The sequence below is a fragment of the Ranitomeya imitator genome, chromosome 1, assembly GCF_032444005.1.
Source record: "Ranitomeya imitator isolate aRanImi1 chromosome 1, aRanImi1.pri, whole genome shotgun sequence".
Lineage (NCBI taxonomy): Eukaryota > Metazoa > Chordata > Amphibia > Anura > Dendrobatidae > Ranitomeya > Ranitomeya imitator.
Genome location: NC_091282.1, coordinates 476320274 through 476341651, shown reverse-complemented (window position 1 = coordinate 476341651; position 21378 = coordinate 476320274). Strand labels below are relative to the sequence as shown.

The window sequence follows — 21378 nt, the reverse complement described above, 5'->3', positions numbered from 1 at the left end:
TCCTCCAGAGTATGATATGCCAACAGTACCCCTCACAGTATAATGTCAACACAGCCCCCAGAGTCTAATGCCCCCATAAACAGTATGATATCTCCACAGCCTCCACACACCGTATTATGGCCACACAGCTCCCATACATAGTACGATGTCCCACATACAGATTGATGGCCGCACAACCCCCTCACATAGTATGATGACCCTTCATTGCCAGCACACAGTATAATGTCCACATCCACAGTCTGATGCCCTCTCAGCCGAAACACATAATATGATGACCCTACAGCCCTCATACATGGTAGGATGCCCCCACACACAGAATGATACCCCCTCACATAGTATAATTGACCCACAGCCCCCCCACCACAACACAAAAACACACACACTTACACACAGGGAGGAGTATGAGCACCAGACAACCCCCGCACAAGGTATAATAGATGCATAGCCCTCCACCCAGTATGATATTGCCAAGGTTCTTATACAGTATGATGCCCCTACACACAGTACTATCCCCAACAGCACCGTTTCGCTATATAATGTCCCCACAGCTTGCTAGACACAGTATGGTGCTTCCACAGCCAAATAGTATTAAAACCATGAGTTTTATAGTCACCTACCACTAATTACAAGACCACCACAGCTTCTGTCTGCTCTCCTGAGTGGTATAAACAGCGAGCCGTCACAGGTGGCATAATGTAATAACATCATTGTGGCAGAACACTGACCTCTTATAATCTTCAGACTTACAGAGAGTTAGGGCAGGATCCTTATCACAGAATTGAACTGTATTGGTGTCATGTTGATGCTGACAGTTCCATGTGGCTGTCACTGGTTCTGTGGGCTAGAAGTTTGGGTCTGGAGCCCTTGATCTTTGACACTAGCGATGCCAAAGCAGTTCACTTATATTGCACTTATTATAATATTATATTTGGGTTAGGAAAGAAAAAATGAAGAGATGTTTTGAATTTTATTATGGACGTCCACTAGAGTTGGCTAGGGTGCAGACATCAGGTGGGTCAGTCTGGTGAGGCTCTAGGTTATCTGTTGAAGCCTCATGAGAAAAGGTTTGGCAATTTCTTCTCTAGATCATAATCTAATCCACTGGGATTCAGTAATATAACTTATTAATACGTGAAATTATGTTGTTAGGCCCGTATCTGTGCCTGTGATGACCACTACACATACGGGTTCTCTTATCACAACTTTGAGGTTATGCTTTCAGGGTTTTTCTCCAGTTTTGAAGAAAATAAGAATCAAGAGACGGAGAGGAAGTCCGAGATAGAAGCGAATATTATCACACTCCTGGAACACTCAAGCAGGGTGAGTCCCCGTCAGTTGCCCGGACAGAAGGATATCCTTTGCTGTGTAGGGCTGTCCACTCTAGCCGGTACTCTGGCACCACAAAGCAGACATTTCTTGATATAGTAAGTACATGACACATTTTGCATGACAAGTGGGATTTTGTTTTCATGATTTCCTCTATGTTTCTTGCCAAAAATGCATTCATATTGGCACAATTCTCATTTGATACAGAATATAAATCGAATGAAACAAATCTCTTTGGTTACATCTCAAGATCTGAAAATTATGCAAGAGGACCTTACGTTTAAGGAAACGGAGATGCACAAATCGCAGAGCACTGCAAAGAATTTGACATCTGGTAAGGAGCTTTCATCAAGCCATGGATTTTACACAAAGATATGAAGGGAAACTGTTTCTTGTAGGATGGTGATACAGCAAGACAAGTAATTAAAAGTGTATCCTGGTCGCTTTAATTTTTCTAATATTTATCACTACTTTTTTAAAGTACACCAAAACACATGGAATTGTATTTTATGCCATTACTATATTTTCGAGAAGAGAACAGGCAATATAAATTCACGTTTCATTCGGCTTACTCTAAAATGTAACTACACTTTCAGGTGAATTTTCAGAATAAGAGATCATTTATGAGTATATTGTATAAATGAAATGCTTGTCTGTTTTTTACATTTTGTATATATTTTTTTATACCCACAAAGTACCACTAAAATGGCTATTAACAGCCTTTTGGATTGACAGTGGCTTTCTTTTATTATTTATTTTTTTACCTGCATTTTTTTCATCTATTTTTAATTTGCTTCACATATTGTGCACTATAAGTATAAATTAATATATCTTAAAAGGTCATAAAAAACCTTGCTGGACCTTGCAATAATAAATGCTTTTTGTTTACTACCTAATTTTCCCTGTAACTGAGGCTGGTATATTGGCTCCAGTTACAGTGGAAACACTGCCTGCTACCTGCATAGCAGATCTGGAGGTGTCTCTAAGGGTGCAGCAACCCCTGCTTCCTCCCATAACTTAGCAATCAAATGACTGCTGAGAACAAAGCGCTTGCTATCACTGCTATCACCCTTGTTAAACGCTGTAAGACACTTATTAATTACCGTACTAGACGGCAGCCCGATTCTAAAGAATCGGGAGTCTAGAATCCATATATACAGTGGGGCAAAAAAGGATTTAGTCAGTCAGCAATAGTGCAAGTTCCACCACTTAAAAAGATGAGAGGTGTCTGTAATTTACATCATAGGTAGACCTCAACTATGGGAGACAAACTGAGAAAAAAAATCCAGAAAATCACATTGTCTGTTTTTTTAACAATTTATTTGCATATTATGGTGGAAAATAAGTATTTGGCCAGAAACAAAATTTCATCTCAATACTTTGTAATATATCCTTTGTTGGCAATGACAGAGGTCAAACGTTTTCTGTAAGTCTTCACAAGGTTGCCACACACTGTTGTTGGTATGTTGGCCCATTCCTCCATGCAGATCTCCTCTAGAGCAGTGATGTTTTTGGCTTTTCACTTGGCAACACGGACTTTCAACTCCCTCCAAAGGTTTTCTATAGGGTTGAGATCTGGAGACTGGCTAGGCCACTCCAGGACCTTGAAATGCTTCTTACGAAGCCACTCCTTCGTTGCGTTGGCAGTGTGCTTTGGATCATTGTCATGTTGAAAGACCCAGCCGCGTTTCATCTTCAATGCCCTTGCTGATGGAAGGAGGTTTGCACTCAAAATCTCACGATACATGGCCCCATTCATTCTTTCATGTACCCGGATCAGTCGTCCTGTCCCCCTTGCAGAGAAACAGCCCCAAAGCATGATGTTTCCACCACCATGCTTTACAGTAGGTATGGTGTTTGATGGATGCAACTCAGTATTCTTTTTCCTCCAAACACGACAAGTTGTGTTTCTACCAAACAGTTCCAGTTTGGTTTCATCAGACCATAGGACATTCTCCCAAAAACTCCTCTGGATCATCCAAATGCTCTTTAGCAAACTTCAGACGGGCCCGGACATGTACTGGCTTAAGCAGTGGGACACGTCTGGCACTGCAGGATCTGAATCCATGGTGGCGTAGTGTGTTACTTATGGTAGGCCTTGTTACATTGGTCCCAGCTCTCTGCAGTTCATTCACTAGGTCCCCCCGCGTGGTTCTGGGATTTTTGCTCACCGTTCTTGTGATCATTCTGACCCCACGGGGTGGGATTTTGCGTGGAGCCCCAGATCGAGGGAGATTATCAGTGGTCTTGTATGTCTTCCATTTTCTAATTATTGCTCCCACTGTTGATTTCTTCACTCCAAGCTGGTTGGCTATTGCAGATTCAGTCTTCCCAGCCTGGTGCAGGGCTACAATTTTGTTTCTGGTGTCCTTTGACAGCTCTTTGGTCTTCACCATAGTGGAGTTTGGAGTCAGACTGTTTGAGGGTGTGCACAGGTGTCTTTTTATACTGATAACAAGTTTAAACAGGTGCCATTACTACAGGTAATGAGTGGAGGAAAGGGGAGACTCTTAAAGAAGAAGTTACAGGTCTGTGAGAGCCAGAAATCTTGATTGTTTGTTTCTGACCAAATACTTATTTTCCACCATAATATGCAAAAAAAAAGATAAAAAAACAGACAATGTGATTTTCTGGATTTTTTTTTCTCAGTTTGTCTCCCATAGTTGAGATCTACCTATGATGTAAATTACAGACGCCTCTCATCTTTTTAAGTGGTGGAACTTGCACTATTGCTGACTGACTAAATACTTTTTTGCCCCATTGTACTTTATTTATTCAAATGTAAAAATAATACGATTAATAAATAATAGTAAGAAAGAACAAAAAATGGCTGCACTCACCAGCTCTTGACAATTCTTGTTATTTAAGGTACAGTTACACAGGATCCATGAACATGCTTATGAGGGGAGGGATGAAAGACATCAGACGACAACTTTGCGTGTTGTGGCAAATGCCACAACAACGGTTCTTTGCTTAAGAACAATGTCAGGTAGTAGGAAAATACCCAGTTAATAATAGGCAATAGTTCTTTGCAGGAATGCAGATATTAATAAATAGGCAGTTTATATTGCAGAGAAATTGCTGGGCAATAATGGACAATGTCCTTATGTGGCAAATAATAGAGCAATATACCCAATGTGGCAAAGAAGAGGTTAATAAACAGCAGTCTCTCAGTATAACAGTCAGTGAATAATAGGCAGTATATGGAGAAAACACCAAACAAAAGTTCAAAATTGGTGTGAAAATGTCACTGAACCACTTCACAACTAAATATATATAGTTTTGGTAAATGGTATTATCATTTTTTTGACGAAATTCGGCAGGAGCTTGAAGAGCAACGTCACTGGGCCCGCCTCCACGCAGTAGAAACTTGCTGTGAGGTAAAAATTCAAAAATCACACCAAAATGGCGGGCGGAGTGTGTCACAGTACGGCACGTTTCTGATTGGTCGCTCGCAGCAGGCGGCAACCAATCAGACACTGGACACTGTTGACGTCACTTATCTCTGGACATTAGCTCCGGACAGGAAGTTGGCACAAATTGCAGGAAGTAGTATTCTAGGCAATTATATATAAGAAGATTCTACCAGTGTGTCCCTGCAGATCTTAAGAATGCCAGTAGAGAGTATGCCATATATGTGTGGTGTAAGGTGGTTGTCGGACACCTAGTGGATGGCAGATAAACCTGAAGTAATGATTTTGTACAGATAGGACTAAAATAGATTATTTGGCCATGACAGATTGATTATGAGCACCTGAAGGGTTGGGAGAGACTTCTGCTCACCATATCTCCACCCATGGGTGTGGTTCACTTTGTAAAAAGAGACCTGTTTGTCTCACACATATCTATGTGTATGGAGGTGTGCAGATCTCCTGGATGCTAAAGGACTAAGAAACTAGACACTAAGCCAGGTGGGCTAACCAGCACTATTGTATGGACTTTTTGATTTATGTTTTACTTTTTGCCGGACAAGGGCTGTATTAGAGTTTCCTGTGATGTGGTTTATGAGGACTTCATGAAATAAACCAGCCAGACTTTTAAATAGAAACGGTTCCTGTGATACCTCCTATCGCTCCCAAGTGAGTAGCATAGTTATATTTGGTGGAGAATGCGGGCAGCGTTCCCAGGGAACAAGTATAACTATTACAGAAGTGCTGCATGTCCTGGGTGAATGTGGCTATAGGTCAGTGAGCAGTGTCAGACAGCATGGAGAAGCTAATTAAACACCTCGTGCAAGCCTAGCAACAGCTACAGTAGCAACGACTGGCACAACAGGAGACAAGTAAGCTGCTCGTGCAACAGCTCCAGCAGCAGCACCGGCAACAGATCTGAAACAGCAGCAGGGAGCTACAGTCCCATTCCAGAGTGCCATGGACTGGACCCTCGCACCACATAAGAATTACACTGCGGCATACCTGGACAATATTGTAATCTTCAGCCCAGATTGGGAAAATTATCTGGGAAAGGCCTAGATGATGAATTATGCTCTCAGGAAGGAAGGTTCTTTATCAATCTTAAAAAATATGGCCATGGGGCCAGACGGAAGCCAAAAACCTTAGATATATAGTAGGTAGAGGGGAAATGAAACCTAGATCAATAAAATGGATGCAATTCAAAACCGCACAAAACCTCTCTCAAAAAAGCCATATATGGTCATTATGGGAATTATGGGGTGCTTCAGAGGTTCATTCAAAACTTTGCCATGGTGGCCGCACCCCTGACCGACCTTCTTAAGGAAACAAAATCAGTCATGGCCAAATGGACATCGTGAACATGAACAGGAACACAGAGATTAGCTGCAGCCCGGACAGGCCAGAGCTCCAGGACCGCGAGTGCTGACACCGTTGAAAGGTCGCTAGCACGGGAGGTGAGTATAGGCTTTTTTTAATTTATTGATACCAAACATTTAGTACAAGAAGGGGTTGTCCTAGTAGTGGACAACCCCTTTAAGTAAGAAAAATTATCCCCAAAAGTGAATGAGTGAAAATGAGCATCATGCGAGTCCTGTTCTAGCTGCGCTGATACACTGCTCATTTTAATTTGAGGATTATAAAAACATTCTGATGTGGTTTTTCAAATTAAATACCCCAGCTTCATCAGGTCTAAGCAGTAGCTTACACTACTGTAACTGTATCGGCGCGCATAATTACATTCTGCGCAGAGCAGGGAGAATTGATCGGCATTTAGCCAATACAGCTGACCGCAATGATGAGGGAAGGAGCGCTGCGCTGCTCTCCTTCCCCCATCATCCCCCGGTCGGCGTCTGACGTCGGCGACGCTGACAGCAGGCGCGATGAGTCACTTCCCGACACCCGCTGTCAGGAGACGAGCAGGAGCTCAGAGCAGCGCAGGAACCAGGAAGAAGAGAGGTAAGTATTTATTTTTTTAAGGGGTGCTGCCTTATACTACAGAATCTGCCTATGGGGGGAGTACTGTCTTATACTACAGGCTCTGCCTAATACTACAGGGTCTGCCTATGGGGGGTCTACCTAATACTACAGGGTCTGCCTACGGGGGGTCTGCCTAATACTATAGGGTCTGCCTATGGGGGGGTCTGCCTAATGCTACAGGGACTGCCTATGGGGGGTCTGCCTTATACTACAGTGTCTGCCTATGGGGGGTCTTCTTTATACTACAGGGTCTGCCTATGGGGGTCTGCCTTATACTACAGGGTCTGCCTAGGGGGGGCTGTCTTACAGTACACGGTCTGCCTATAGGGGTGCTACCTTATACTACAGGGTCTGCCTATAGGGGTGCTGCTTTATACTACAGGGTCTGCCTGCGTGGTCCCACCTTTTACTACAGGGTCTGCCTATGGGTGCTGCCTTGTGCTATAGAGTCTGCCTATGGGGGTGCATTATGCAATATAGAGTAGGCCTATGGGGAGTGCATTATACTATATTGAGGACTATCTGGTGCATTATACTATATTGGGGACTATCTGGTGCATTATACTATATGGAGGCTATCTAGAGGGGCATATTACAGTGTGGGGATTACAGTGTTGGAGCCATCAAACAGTTTGGAGGCTACTAAGGGGGCATTATACTGTGTATAAGAGCATCATGCTGTGTATAAGGGAGCTGTACAGGGGACATTATTAAATGTAAAGTGGGCACTTATTGTTATAGGGGAACTCAGGTTACTGTGACTATCAAAGGGGCACACAGGGCAATATTACTTTCTAGGGGGCAAAATATGGGCACTGTTTTCTAGGGCACTAGCTCCTGGCATTGCTATATTATAGAGGGATGCTCTAGAATTTAGAGGGCACACAGAACCACACAGCAGGGGCAGTAATAGGGACATATACGGCAGCAGCGCCTCAGTATTGGGGTATCATCTTCAGTAACATTGCTGTCATCTGCTGAGGTTCTCCTCCACTATTAGGGCGCGTCACCCAGCTGTAATCAAGGTTACCTGGTTAGGGGTCCACTCAGAAGCTTTGCCCGCCTCTGGGTCTAAGACATGTATTTTAATAATGTCTGCAGTTTCTATAATGAAATATGATCACATATGATACTTTAATCAAAGTACCGTATTTTCCGGCGTATAAGACGACTGGGCGTATAAGACGACCCCCAACTTTTCCAGTTAAAATATAAAATCTTCTCAAAAGTCGGGGGTTGTCTTATATGCCGGGTGTCGTCTTATAGGGTGGGTGCGAAGCAATCTGCGGTCGACGTATATAGTGGGGGGGAGTGGTCCCGATGACGAGGTGATGGAGCGCCTCACCAGGAAGGTGTAAGTGAAGCAAACTGTCAGCGTCTGGGATGCCAGGGGTATGCAAAAAAGAGAGAGAGTGATGCTGTGCCTAGAAAAACACTCCTCTTTCACTCATCTGGCTCACCCTTGTATCCTATTATCTCCTTCTCTGCCTCTGCTTCACTTACACCTTCCCGGTGACGCGCCCCCTCACCTCGTCATTGAGACCGCTCCCCCCACAAAATGCGGCGACCGCTGATTACTCCGCATCTGCCCTATAAGACGACACCTGGCGTATAAGACGACACCCAACTTTTGAGAAGATTTTCAGGGGTTAAAACGTAGTCTTATACGCCAGAAAATACAGTATATGCTTTATACCCAGGAATGAGCTATCTTTCTCATATCTTGTTGTCATCTGCTGTTGCAGTGAAACTTATATAACCACTTTCTACTATTTCCAAAAAACTAATACAACAAAAACATGTAAACAACTCAGCACAACTAACATAACAAGTGGTTTCCACAATTTCAGCACAAAATGACACTTAAACTACTACAGTCTCAGCTCCTTCATGACAAGTGTCTTTACTAATTAGTAGAGCATACTTGTTATGACCTGGTGCACATGTGAGGCATATCTAGAGAGCTGTTTCTGACAATCTTTCTGAGGAATCTCAGTCCATTTCTCATGGGCAACGGCCTCAAGTTATATATATTCTTGGGATTGCATCCTACAACCATATTCTTCAAATTTCACCAAAGATTTTGTATGAAATTTTTGTCAGCTGACTGACCGCCAATCCAAAATGGGTATGCTTTGGCACATTGTCCTCTTGGAAGGTCCAATGATGCCCATACTTTAGCTTCATCATATAAGGTATGACGTTTTCTTAGAATATCATATTTGATTGAATCCGTACATCTCTCGAAAAGCTACTGGTGTCCTGTATTAGAGTAAGCAAATCTGCCTGAGAGTGTCACCGAAGCACCACCATTCTTCACTATAAGCAGGGTGTTCTTTCCCGCATACTTCCTCCAGACACATGTCCTAAAAGTTCCAGTTTTGATTAATCACTTCACAGAACAGAATCTAAGAACTTATGTGGTTTATTTGCATGGTTTTGAGCATAGTTGTACATCCTGGACTTCGGGCAAGCGGACCATCAGCATTTTGAGTGTGTCTTACTGTGAAATCTGAAACTTCGGTGCCTTCTACCCATAAGTTTTCCTCAGGCCTTCATTTACTCAAGGGCTTTTTGACCACCTGCTTCCTCAGGAATCTGATGGCCTCCTCTTTCTGTCAGTCCAGGAAGTCTAGCCAATGCTCCTTTAACTATCCTCCTGACTCTATCTCTTTTTGTATCCTTTTCCTTGTTTGTACTGTACAAGACTATGATCTCGTCTCTTAGCTTTTTAGACCACTCTGTTGACAACCCAAGAATATTAGTAAACTGGAGGCCATTGTCCATGAGGAATGGGCCAAGATTCCTCAGTAACACTGCCAGAAATTGGTGTCTGACTATACATCATGTTCACAGCAGGTCATAACAGTTCTAAAGATGCTTGTCATGAAAGGGTTGAATAATTTGGAGACCACAGTAGTCATTAAAAGTGGCATTTTGTGTTGAATTTCTAGAAACCTCTTGATATATTAGTTGTGTTGAGTTATTCAAATAATTTTCGTTTTATTAGTGTATTGCAAACAGCAAAAAGCGTGTACATTTTACTAATAAACCTAATTTGCACTGGGGGTTAAATAATTATGACTGGAACTGTAAAACGTGAATTTCCACTGTTGTAACTGCTGCATTTACGCTGAAACATTATAGCAAACAAGAGGTAGTTCAGTCTAAAACAGCTGCCGATCACTCGATGAACAAGCAAAATGAAATGATCTTGTGAAGCACAAAATATCTTAATGGAGCATTGTCCTGTTGGGCCAAGACTCGAGTTGTGAGAACAGTGGCTGCTTGTTTGCACTTAGGGATCTACTACACATCGTTCATTGAACATCTTTTACCGCGGTCTGATGGTGTCGACAGGTTAATATACGTTCGCAGATCAGTTTCCGTTTAGTGCCGCCAGTTGGTCGAGGTAAACAGATCTTTGGCTATCTTGCTTCTAGTAGAGTTTCAGAACTAATGCAGAAGATCAAGAAGTGAGGAGCTTATTGTCCCCCCCACCCTATGCTATGCCAATGCCTTGTCGTAAAGTTTAGAATGCTGATGGCTGTAGGACATACTGGAATATGTTGGGTTCTCCACCAGCTTGACCATTTCCTTTTGTGAAAGGTCAAGAAGGGCTCTAATAGCAAAGCCCCGGTTTATTGCGCTCCTCTTGAAGCATTTTTTTTCCAGCGCAAGGTTATTATAAGTAGATTGACATATGGTTAATCTTGCCTTAAACTTGGACGGTTTACATAAATTGGTGGTGGCGCGGCATTCATGGAAGTGGAGTGTGTTTGCTGCCTAGCAAATATATTTGGATTCAAACAGTGTGTCCAAGATGAAATGTGATCTAAGCATCTTTTAATGGCTCGCCGGAGAAAGAAAAAAAAAAGTCATCAGCAGCCCCGGAGAAAGAAAAAGGAAGCTGTCCAGAGTAAACAATTTCACTAATGCTATTGTTCCTCAGATGTTTTTTCTGGGGTCAAGAATCTTGGTCTCACACTGCATTGCTTTGTACATACCTTCTGCCACTTCTCAGCATATCTAAAGGAACCGGCCTGTATCCTCTTCCTGACTACAGTTATTTGTTTTTGGTTCTTTAGCAGCAACGTCTTTACTAACCTTGTTACATTAAGATAAATGCTAATGTACATATTCTGATTTGTAAATCTTGTCCGGGAGAAGCATGACATTATTGTCCATAATAATAAAAGCAAAAAAGCAGTCCTCTCTTGACAGAGCGGAGTAAAGTCTGATGTCCGAAGATGTTTTCCACATTCTTTTCACGTGTATTGTGTCTGTGTCTGCTTTTAAAGTGTTGTTTTTGTTTTTCTTTCGTTGTTTTTCTTATTTTTGTGACAACACCCAAAGGTAAAACTTAACGTTAGAGATAGCCATAGTTTAGGAATTGTGTTTTACTTATGCACACACATACTGCATGAGTGTGTTTGTGTGTGTGTGTATATACCATATTTTGCTTTTATAAGAGACATCGGATTATAAGACGCACCCCAAATTGTGAGGAGAAAAATAGGAAAAACACCTTTTTTTTAATAAAACGTTGGTACTTCTTACAATCCATGCGTCTTATTGCTTACTTGGGGTGGTGGCTGCGGTGAAGCTGGGTCCCAGGGTCGCTGCTGGCGGAGGCAGGAGTGAGGCGATGCTGTGGACCTTAGACTAGGAGAAAGGGGTGTTCGGATGTGCGACGCTGCGGATGTTCAGTGGTGAGGGGGCTCCGCCAACATTTTGTGACAGACCAGTACTCCCGTACTTCCATGGTTTACTTTGCGGTGGACTCCGGGAAAATGGCTGTCGGGGACGGCGCATGCACAGATGGAAATCTTGGCACTGAGAACTCATCTCCTGAGATCTTGGTGCTGATATCTGTGCATGTGCTGCTCCCGGAAGCCATTTTCCCAGAGTCCACCGCAATGTAAACTATGGAAGTGCGGGGTCCCGGGCTTTCACAAAATATCAGCGGGGCCCCCGCACCACCGAACACCCACAGTGTCACACCTCCAAACACCCCCTCATCCCAGCCTGCAGCAACGCGCCACTCTTGCCTCCTCCAGAAGCGACCCTGGGATCCTGCTTCACCGCTCCTGGTAAGGTATATTCGAATTATAAGATGCACCCCCATTTTCCCCCAAAATTTGGGGGGAAAAAAGTCAGTCTCATAATCAAAAAAAATCCGTATATATACACGTGTTTCTCACAAAGTTAGAATATCATCAAAAAGTTAATTTATTTCCTTTCTTCAATGCAAAAAGTAAAACTCCTATATTATATAGAGTCCTTACAAACAGAGTGATCTATTTCAAGTGTTTATTTCTGTTAATGTTGATGATTATGGCTTACAGCCAATGAAAACCCAAAAGTCATTCTCTCAGTAAATTAGAATAATTAACAGAAAACACCTGCAAAAGCTTCCTAAGCATTTAAAAAGGTCTCTTAGTCTGTTTCAGTAGCCACCACAATCATGGGAAGACTGTTGTCTTGACCGATATCCAGAAGGCAGGCATTGACACACTCCACAAGGAGGGTAAGCCACAAAAGGTCATTGCTAAAGAAGCTGGCTGTTCACACAGTGCTTTAGCCAAGCATATTAATGGAAAGTTGAGTGGAAGGAAAATGTATGGTAGAAAATGGTGCACAAGCAACCGGGATAACCGCAGCCTTGAAAGGATTGTTATGAAAAGGCCATTCAAAAATTTGGGGGAGATTCACAAGGAGCGGACTGCTGCTGGAGTCATTGCTTCAAGAGCCACCACACACAGACATATCCAGGACATGGGCTACAAGTGTCACATTCCTTGTGTCAAGCCACTCATAACCAATAGACAATGCCAGAGGCGTCTTACCTGGGTCAAGAAGAAAAATAACTGTACTGTTGCTCAGTGGTCCAAGGTGTTGTTTTTAGATGAAAGTAAATTTTGTATTGCATTTGGAAATCAAGGTCCCAGAGTCTGGAGGAAGAGTGGAGAGGCATACAATCCAAGTGGTTGAGGTCTAGTGTGAAGTTTCCATAATCAGTGATGGTTTGAGGAGCCATGCCTTCGGCTGGTGTAGGTCCATTGTGTTTTATCAAGACCAAAGTCAGCGTAGCTATCTACCAGGAAATTTTAGAGCACTTCATGCTTCCCTCTGCCAACAAGCTTTTTGGAGATGGAAATGTAATTCTCCAGCAGGACTTGGCACCTATCCACACTGCCAAAAGTACCAATACCTGGTTTGAAAACAACAGTATCACTGTGCCTGATTGGCCAACAAACTCGCCTGACCTTAACCCCATAGAGAATCTAGAGGAAGATGAGAGACCCCAGACCCAACAATGCTGACGAGATGAAGGCTGCTAGCAAAGCAACCTGGGTTTCCATAACACCTCAGCAGTGCCACAGGCTGATCGCCTCCATGCCACGCCACATTGATGCAGTAATTGATGCAAAAGGAGCCCTGACCAAGTATTGAATGCATTTACTGAACATACATTTAAGTAGGCCAACATTTTGAAATTTAAAATGATTTTTCAAGCTGGTGTTATAAAGTAAAGTAATTTACTGAGATAATGACTTTTGGGTTTTCATTGGCTATAAGCCATAATCATCAACATTAACAGAAATAAACACTTGAAATAGAACATACAAGCTCCTTGCAGATGTTGTCCTTGGTGGGATTTGAACCCAGGACCCCAGCACTGTAGTGCTTACCACTGAGCCACCATGTTGACCTTATGTGGCCATTTTTGCATAAGTGACAACAAAAAGTACAGCCATATTGGCATATTTATGGCATATTTACAGCCATAAAATAAATTGGCTTGGCGCCCATAAAATAATAAAGCTTATACTCGACTCCCGTTCCGGCACCTTTCCCACGGTGTCGGCACTCGCGGTCCCGGGGCTAGTGTGCGATTGTTGTGACGTCAGCGCCAGTGTCACTGTCTGTGCCTCCTGACGAATTGTGCAGGAAGAGGAAGTGTGAGATGAGCTGCAGCCCGGAATTCCTGTTTATGTTCAATTTATTCAAAGGTGGAGACGGTGACACCAGCTCTGATTGGGCGCCGGTGTCACATGTCACCACAACTGCACGAGAGCCCCGGGACTGCGAGTGCTGACACCACTGGAACGACGCCAGCATGGGAGGTGAGTATAAGTTTATTATTTTAAGGATGCCAAACATTTTGATCTAGAATTTCAAGATATCCCAGTAGTGGACTACCTCTTTAAGTTGTCATTTTTGAAAGCACTGTCCATAGTTGTCTATCTGATTTCATTTTTTTATGCATGAAAGTGTATGGCATTAAGAAATAATTTCTGTAAACGTGGCATTAATTTCATACACATCAGTCACGGCCTGGAAATATGCACATTAAGGTACATGGATGTCTTGTATATTTTTTTGTACTTCACCCCATATATTGCCAGATTGTTCAGAATGTAGTCCCTAATCTATTTCCATTTTTGCAAATGCACACCTGTTTGGGTTTATTCCATAGAAAGGCAGTAACAGCTCAGATATTCAATTTATTAAAGGGAATCTTTCAGGTTTTTGATATTTAAGCTGATAGCTGCATAATGTAGGGGCTGAGATCCTCCTCATTCCAAGGACTTATTAGACTGTCTGCTGTAGTTTCAATACAATCAGTATTGTTTTATCAGCAGGAGATTATCACTGCAGGACTAGGTCAGGTTCCAAGAAGTCCAGCTGATCTGTGTAACCCCGCCCCCACTACTGATTGGCAGCTTGCTGACAGTGTACACAGGAGTCTGCCAATCAGGGGTGTGGGCGGGGTTATACACAGCCCAGTATCTACAGCAGAGAAAAAGGATTCTATCAAGTATTGATTGGCAAGATTTTACTTAGAAGGCAGAAATCTGATTGTTTTTCATAATATTTGCTTAATTAAATCACGAATGCTCAAGATACAATGCACACTAAAAACACCCTAGTGTATGCACAACACATATATAAAAATCTCTTTATAGTAGAGGACTTTTACCTGTTATCGTACCCGTACCTAAAGTCTAATTGATCAAAGAGACATAAATGTTTTAATATTAAATTGTGCGCACTTTCCCTCAGAGAGCCAGCGTCTGCAGCAGGATCTGCAGAAAGTGGAGCAGTTGGAATCCAAGATTACCAGTGAGATGACGTTCCTGAAGGAGAACATCCAGCAAATGTCTGAAGGATTAAATACATACAGCGACTTGGATGGCCTCCGAGCCTCCGCAGAAGAAAAGAAAAAGGTCCTTGGTTAATTGTGTTTGCTGTGCTCTAGGCTATAAGTGGGGATAAAAACACTCGGAGATTGCGTCCTGACTGCACTGTATGATAGGGGGACTTGTGCAGTTTCCGTAGGATGAATGTATTAATATTAGTAACATATTTTATTATTAATCAATAGTATTTTAATAATTTAACTGCTTAATATAGAGCTGAACTACCAGAAGTCTGTTGACTTGCTGCTAGTGATGCATCCTACAATTGGGCGCCATACTTCAAGTCTAATAATCCTAGGTGTACCTCTATCGGCAGCGATCCTCACCATGATCTCTCCCATTGTCTCAGTCCTTGTCCTGATCTCTGTTTCTATCACGGTTCAGTCTCCGTTTCTATCTCATTGCTTCTTTCACAATCCTGCTTTTTTTCTTCTTCTCTCTGTCTTCTTCTTGTTCTCACTGTCTTCTCTTGCTCACATTCCTTTTGACTTTTACTTGGTTCTCCACTGTCGCATACGTACCTAAAGTGTGATTGAGGCGGGGTTCACATTGCGTTATGGCAGTCCGTTAGACGCATAACGCAGTGTAATGCAGTCCGTTAATGCTGCCATTAACCCCTATTATCGGGCGCATCGCCAACGCATGCCATAATCGTCATGCGCTAGTGATGTGCTGTCATTCAGTGACGGAGCCTCGGACGCAGGCTGCAGAGTCTGAGGCTCTGTCACCGCCAGCACAGTTGAATCATCTGCGCTAGCGGTATAGCATAACGTGATGGCGTGTATGCTATAGCATTAACGCAGCCTGTTTAAAAACAGGCAGGGAAATGTTTTACCTCACAGAACCAGCTGTGATCCCCATCTGTAATGTCTGTATACTCTTTTGCTTTCCCCCCTGCCTAGGAGATGTGCTATGATCAGCACAGGGACATTTTATTTAAGCACCACAAAATGTGGAGCTAAATATTATACCAAGATCTATTAATAAAATCAACTATTGTTCACGGGAAAATCCCTTTAAATGTGCGTGAACATGGTTTTTGTTCACCAACCGAGACTTGCGTGGTGAGCGTGCACATAGGCCATTGTGGTTGAGTGCATTACTTAGTTTTCTTTGAAACAATTGTACCTGCTGATTCTATGTCTTTTTGTAGCTCTCCACAGATCAGGGGTGTCAAACTGCATTCCTCAAAGGCTGCAAACAGGTCATGTTTTCAGGATTTCCTTGTACTGCACAGGTGATAATTTAATCACCTACACACATCATGATTCCAGCACCTTGTGCAAAGCTAAGGAAATCTTGAAAACACGCATGGTTTGCGGCCCTCGAGGAATGCAGTTTGACACCCCTGCCACAGATGGTCCTTGGCTCTTGGTCAACTCTTCTGATAATTCTGCTCACTCCTCTGTCTGAAATCTTCGGGGTAGCACCTAAGTGTAGCCTGTTTATGGTGAAATTATGTTTTTTCCACTTCCAGATTATGGCCCTAACAGTGCTCACTGGAACCTTCAGTAGTTTAGAAATTCTTCTGTAACCAATGCCATCAGTATGTTTTGCAACAATAAGGTTGCAAAGGTCTTGAAGCAACTCAATGGTTTTACCAGTCAATAGATTTTTTTGTGTGGTACCCTAGTAATGAGACACCTTTTTATAGGCCATCAGTTGAACCAGTTGATATTTTCCACTAAGTGGCAGGATTGCTTTCTAATTACTGATAGATTTTATCTGGTCTCAATACTTTCCATGGCTTTTGCACCTCTCTTTCTTCATGTGTTCAATATTTTTTCCCTGTGTCATTTCTCATTATTAGACATAATCTATGGTTTGATTTCTTTGCCTTTTGTGGATTGGATGGGTTGTTACCGACATCCGGTGAGAATTTCATGTCAATAGCACCTTTAGAAATATATTTACCGAAAATTGTTGACGAGTTCAATACTTATTTCACTCGCTGTATGTATATGCATATATATGCTCAGCAGCTCTTGCCACTATTATATGGTCACCTCACTTAGGAAAACATAAGTGACCTGCCAGAGTCCCTTAAAAGAAATTAATGTGATATTGTGCACCTATTATCTAAACCGTCAGCTACAATAGATGTCAGGTTTAGTAGTAAACTAATAAAACAAATGGATTTGCTAGATTTTATGCTGACATCTTATTTATCAGTGTAGAAAAATAGAATTAAATCTCAAAATTGTTTATTTCATCAGAAACTTCAAGAGGATAAAATCATTTTAACCAAGTGTAGAGACACTTTTAAGACGACGATGGCACAGTTTAATTCTGAGAATGATAAACTGAAATCCCAACTGCAGGATAATGAGACTCACGCTCAGGTATCTGAATGCATGATGTGTCACTTCCTTGTACTATTTCACTCTGTTGGCGGAATGTTTTCAGACATTTGTGGGCTGTTGTAATAAATTCAGTTATATAATTTTACGGCTCACATAGACGAGCCAATTATTGTTCACAGATAATCAGTTTATGTAAACATGCCAGAAATCACCCAACAAAAAAAAAGTAAACCTAACCCCACTTATACTTAGATTTTTAGCGAAAACTGTTCACAAACTAAAGGATGTGGTAACTAATAGCTCTAAGCAGTAGGATCCATGTGGATGACCTCTGTGCCTGCATAAACTCTAATGGGCCAGTAGGATCCGTGTGGATGAACCACTGTACCTGCATAAACACTGATGGCCTGGTAGGATCTGTGTGGATGAGCCAGTAGGATCTGTGTGGATGAACCACTGTGCCTGCATAAACACTTATGGGCCACTAAGATCTGTGTGGATGGGCCAGTAGGATCCGTGTGGATGGGCCAGTAGGATCCGTGTGGATGGGCCAGTAGGATCCGTGTGGATGGGCGAGTGGGATCCATGTGGATGGGCCAGTAGGATCCGTGTGGATGGGCGAGTGGGATCCATGTGGATGGGCCAGTAGGATCCGTGTGGATGGGCCAGTAGGATCCGTGTGGATGGGCGAGTGGGATCCATGTGGATGGGCCAGTAGGATCCGTGTGGATGGGCGAGTGGGATCGATGTGGATGGGCCAGTAGGATCCGTGTGGATGGGCCAGTAGGATCCGTGTGGATGGGCGAGTGGGATCCATGTGGATGGGCCAGTAGCATCCGTGTGGATGGGCCAGTAGGATCCGTGTGGATGGGCGAGTGGGATCCATGTGGATGGGCCAGTAGGATCCGTGTGGATGGGCGAGTGGGATCGATGTGGATGGGCCAGTAGGATCCGTGTGGATGGGCCAGTAGGATCCGTGTGGATGGGCGAGTGGGATCCATGTGGATGGGCCAGTAGCATCCGTGTGGATGGGCCAGTAGGATCCGTGTGGATGGGCGAGTGGGATCCATGTGGATGGGGCAGTAGGATCCGTTTGTATTGGCCAGTAGGACCTGTGTGGATGAACCACTGTGCCAGCATTAACACTAATGGGCCAGTAGGATCCACGTGGATGGGCCACTAGGATCCGTGTGGATGGGCCAGTAGGATCCGTGTGGATGGGCCACTAGGATCCGTGTTGATGAACCACTGTGCCTGCCTAAACCCTAATGGGCCAGTAGGATCTGTGTGGATGGGCCAGTAGGATCCGTGTGGACGAACCATTGTGCCTGCATAAACACTGATGGGACACTAAGATCTGTGTGGATGGGCCAGTAGGATCCGTGTGGATGGGCCAGTAGGATCCGTGTGGATGGGCCAGTAGGATCCGTGTGGATGGGCCAGTAGGATCCGTGTGGATGGGCCAGTAGGATCCGTGTGGATGGGCCAGTAGGATCCGTGTGGCTGGGCCGGTAGGATCCGTGTGGATGAGCCACTGTGCCTGCTTAAACACTCATGGGCCCTCTGCTGATCATTGAGAGTCCTGGAGGTCTGACTCCACCAAGGAACCTTTGATCGCTTATCAATCGTTAATATTTAAAGTATCTAAATGGTGACACAGAACCCTTGTAAAATCACAGAATGTTATGCTATTATTTTCTGACACAGGAAAATTACCACTCGCATACTGGTTTACTTTGGTCCCAATAATATTTTTTATATATATGTATTCACAGCTCACAAACCTGGAAAGAAAATGGCAACAGCACGAGCAGAACAACTTTGTGATGAAAGAATGTATCCTTTGTGTTTTAGAAATGTTATCCTGAGGAAAGAAAAGACAACTGAACAGTAGGTGATAGTCATTCTCCAACCTGTACACATTCAGTAGTGAAAATAGATAAGCTCCTTATTTTTTTTTCTCCTGCTGTCCCTTGCCACATTCAATCATTAGGCTTTTTCCTTGTTCTCTCTTCTCAGATCAACGCTTACTAAATCTTTTCTGTATAGGTGATAAAATGTAGGGATTGCCAGCAAGATCTTATCATATAAGGAAGTGAAATTATTTAAAGGGAATCTGTTATCAGGTTTTGTTATGTAATCTGAGAGCAGCATGATGTAGAGGCAGAGATCCTGAAACCAGTGATGTGTCACGTATCCGCTTAGTATAGTTTCAATAAAATCAGTGTTTTTATCAGCAGGTGATTATCACTACAGGACTATTTGTCTTGAGCTATTTAGTCCACCTGCTGTACACAGAAAGCAGCCAATCAGCGGTGTGGGAGGGATTATACGGAGCTCGGCATTCCGAGAACTGCTAGATATAAAGGAGAGAAAACAGGCTTTTTATCAAAACTGCACCAAGCAGCCCAGTAAGAGATACATTCCTGGAATCAGAGTCTCTGCCCCTACATTATGCTGCTCTCAGATAACATAGTAACAACTTGGTGACAGATTCCCTTTAAGGCTCCCATAGACATTAGAAAAAGTCCACCAACCATCTGATGGATATAGGGACCTCATGACTCTCTTCCAACAAAGAAGGATCAGACTACAGTAGTAGAATTTCAGCAGCCTATCCTTTTGTTTTCTGTGGCGATAACCCACTGCCAGAGGAGTTTGGAAGCCGTTTTCTCCTCTCTCCCCATTGAACACTCATGAACACTTGACCAAGAGCTTCTTTGCATGGAGGAGTCAGGAGAGAGAGCTTACTGCAGGTCAAACTTCCAGCCATCAGAGTTAAGTAAAAAGGTTTGCATGACCCTAGTCCAACAGTGAATTTGGTAGTCTCTGACTGCGTTCCTGACCATAGCCCTCCAATCTTCTTCCTGCTGGCTTCCCTGCCAGTTCTTCTGATTAGTAGGCTTGGCGTGACATCATACATAGGATCACTCCACACTAATCAGAAGAGGCTTTTGGTCTGGTGGCGATGGACTACCAAAATGGGCATCGGAACAGGGTCCTGCGAATCTTTTTGGTCAACTCTAGCTGACAGTTGTCTCGTCTTGGGCCAGCTTCATCTCATGAATATATAAAATATTAGGTCTGCGTATACATTGTATGATCCTTAGGGTTACACTACTGTTTGGGAAAGAATAGTAATATAATGGAGTCCCTTAGAATAAAGCTACGTTGTACGTCATACTTTTGGCATTCTAAGTATTACCTTGACTTCTGTATGCAGTCATAGCTTCAAAGAGCCAAGAGAGCGACTATAAGCAAGTGATGAAGACGGTAACCAGACAGATAGCAGATTATAACAAAACTCTCATAGATGCTCTGCAGAACTCCCGGAACTGAACCGTTTAGTCTTTCCTTCCCGCTCTCCAGCAATATTCGCATAATCATTATCTTTTTGTAAAAAATTATTTAGTATAATTGTAGGCCAAGGACCAAAAATGTACTGTGTATATAAGCTCATAGTCCTTTCAATGTATGCTAAAAAAATAAATAAGTTATTTGATGATTCAGTTGACAGTGTGGGATTATGGTACTTTTTATAGAAAGATCGAACTATTGTGCAGTACTATTGTATTGTGTACTGTTAATGTTTATGGCCTACTGTATTGTGTGCTTTTTATTATATAAAATCTCCAGTATCTACCTGTAAATTTAACTGGCCACTGTCATTTCAACAAACTTTGTATAAATCAATAGTGTCAGCAAAAATGTGAAACTTTGGAATATATCTTATCAGAGAAATCTGCTCCTTTCTTCACTCATGATCAGTGATGAGCGAGTGTACTCGTTGCTCGGGTGATCTCCGAGTATTTGTAACTGCTTGGGGATTTCGTTTTCATCACCTCAGCTGCATGATTTACGGCTGCTAGACAGGCTGAATACATGTGAGGAATGCCTGTTTGTTAGGGAATTCCCACATGTATTCAGGCTGTCCAGCAGCTGTAAATCATGCAGCTGAGGCTACGAAAACTAAATCTCCAAGCACTAACAAATATTCGGAGATCACCCGAGCAACGAGTATACTCTCTCATCACTACTCATGATCCATACTGGTCAAAGAAAGACAAACTGCTAGCTCACTGAGTTATCAGGTTATAGGTCTGTGAAAAGGGAAGGGGGCCAAGTAAGGAGAGGCGCAGACACACAGATCGT

At 43.0% G+C, this 21378-nt stretch overlaps 1 protein-coding gene across 2 annotated transcripts in view; it reads left to right on the top strand.

Moving 5' to 3' along the window:
* IFT74 (intraflagellar transport 74) overlaps positions 1–20881 on the top strand; it is a 206541-nt gene extending 185660 nt beyond the window's left edge. For both annotated transcript variants that reach the window (XM_069765381.1, XM_069765391.1), the window contains exons 15-20: positions 1223–1320; positions 1534–1660; positions 14787–14950; positions 17140–17265; positions 19002–19062; positions 20450–20881. In XM_069765381.1, coding sequence (XP_069621482.1) covers positions 1223–1320; positions 1534–1660; positions 14787–14950; positions 17140–17265; positions 19002–19062; positions 20450–20565 — 692 coding nt within the window. In that variant the 3' untranslated portion in view covers positions 20566–20881. The remainder of the gene's footprint in view (positions 1–1222; positions 1321–1533; positions 1661–14786; positions 14951–17139; positions 17266–19001; positions 19063–20449) is intronic.
* The last annotated feature ends 497 nt before the right edge of the window (positions 20882–21378 follow it).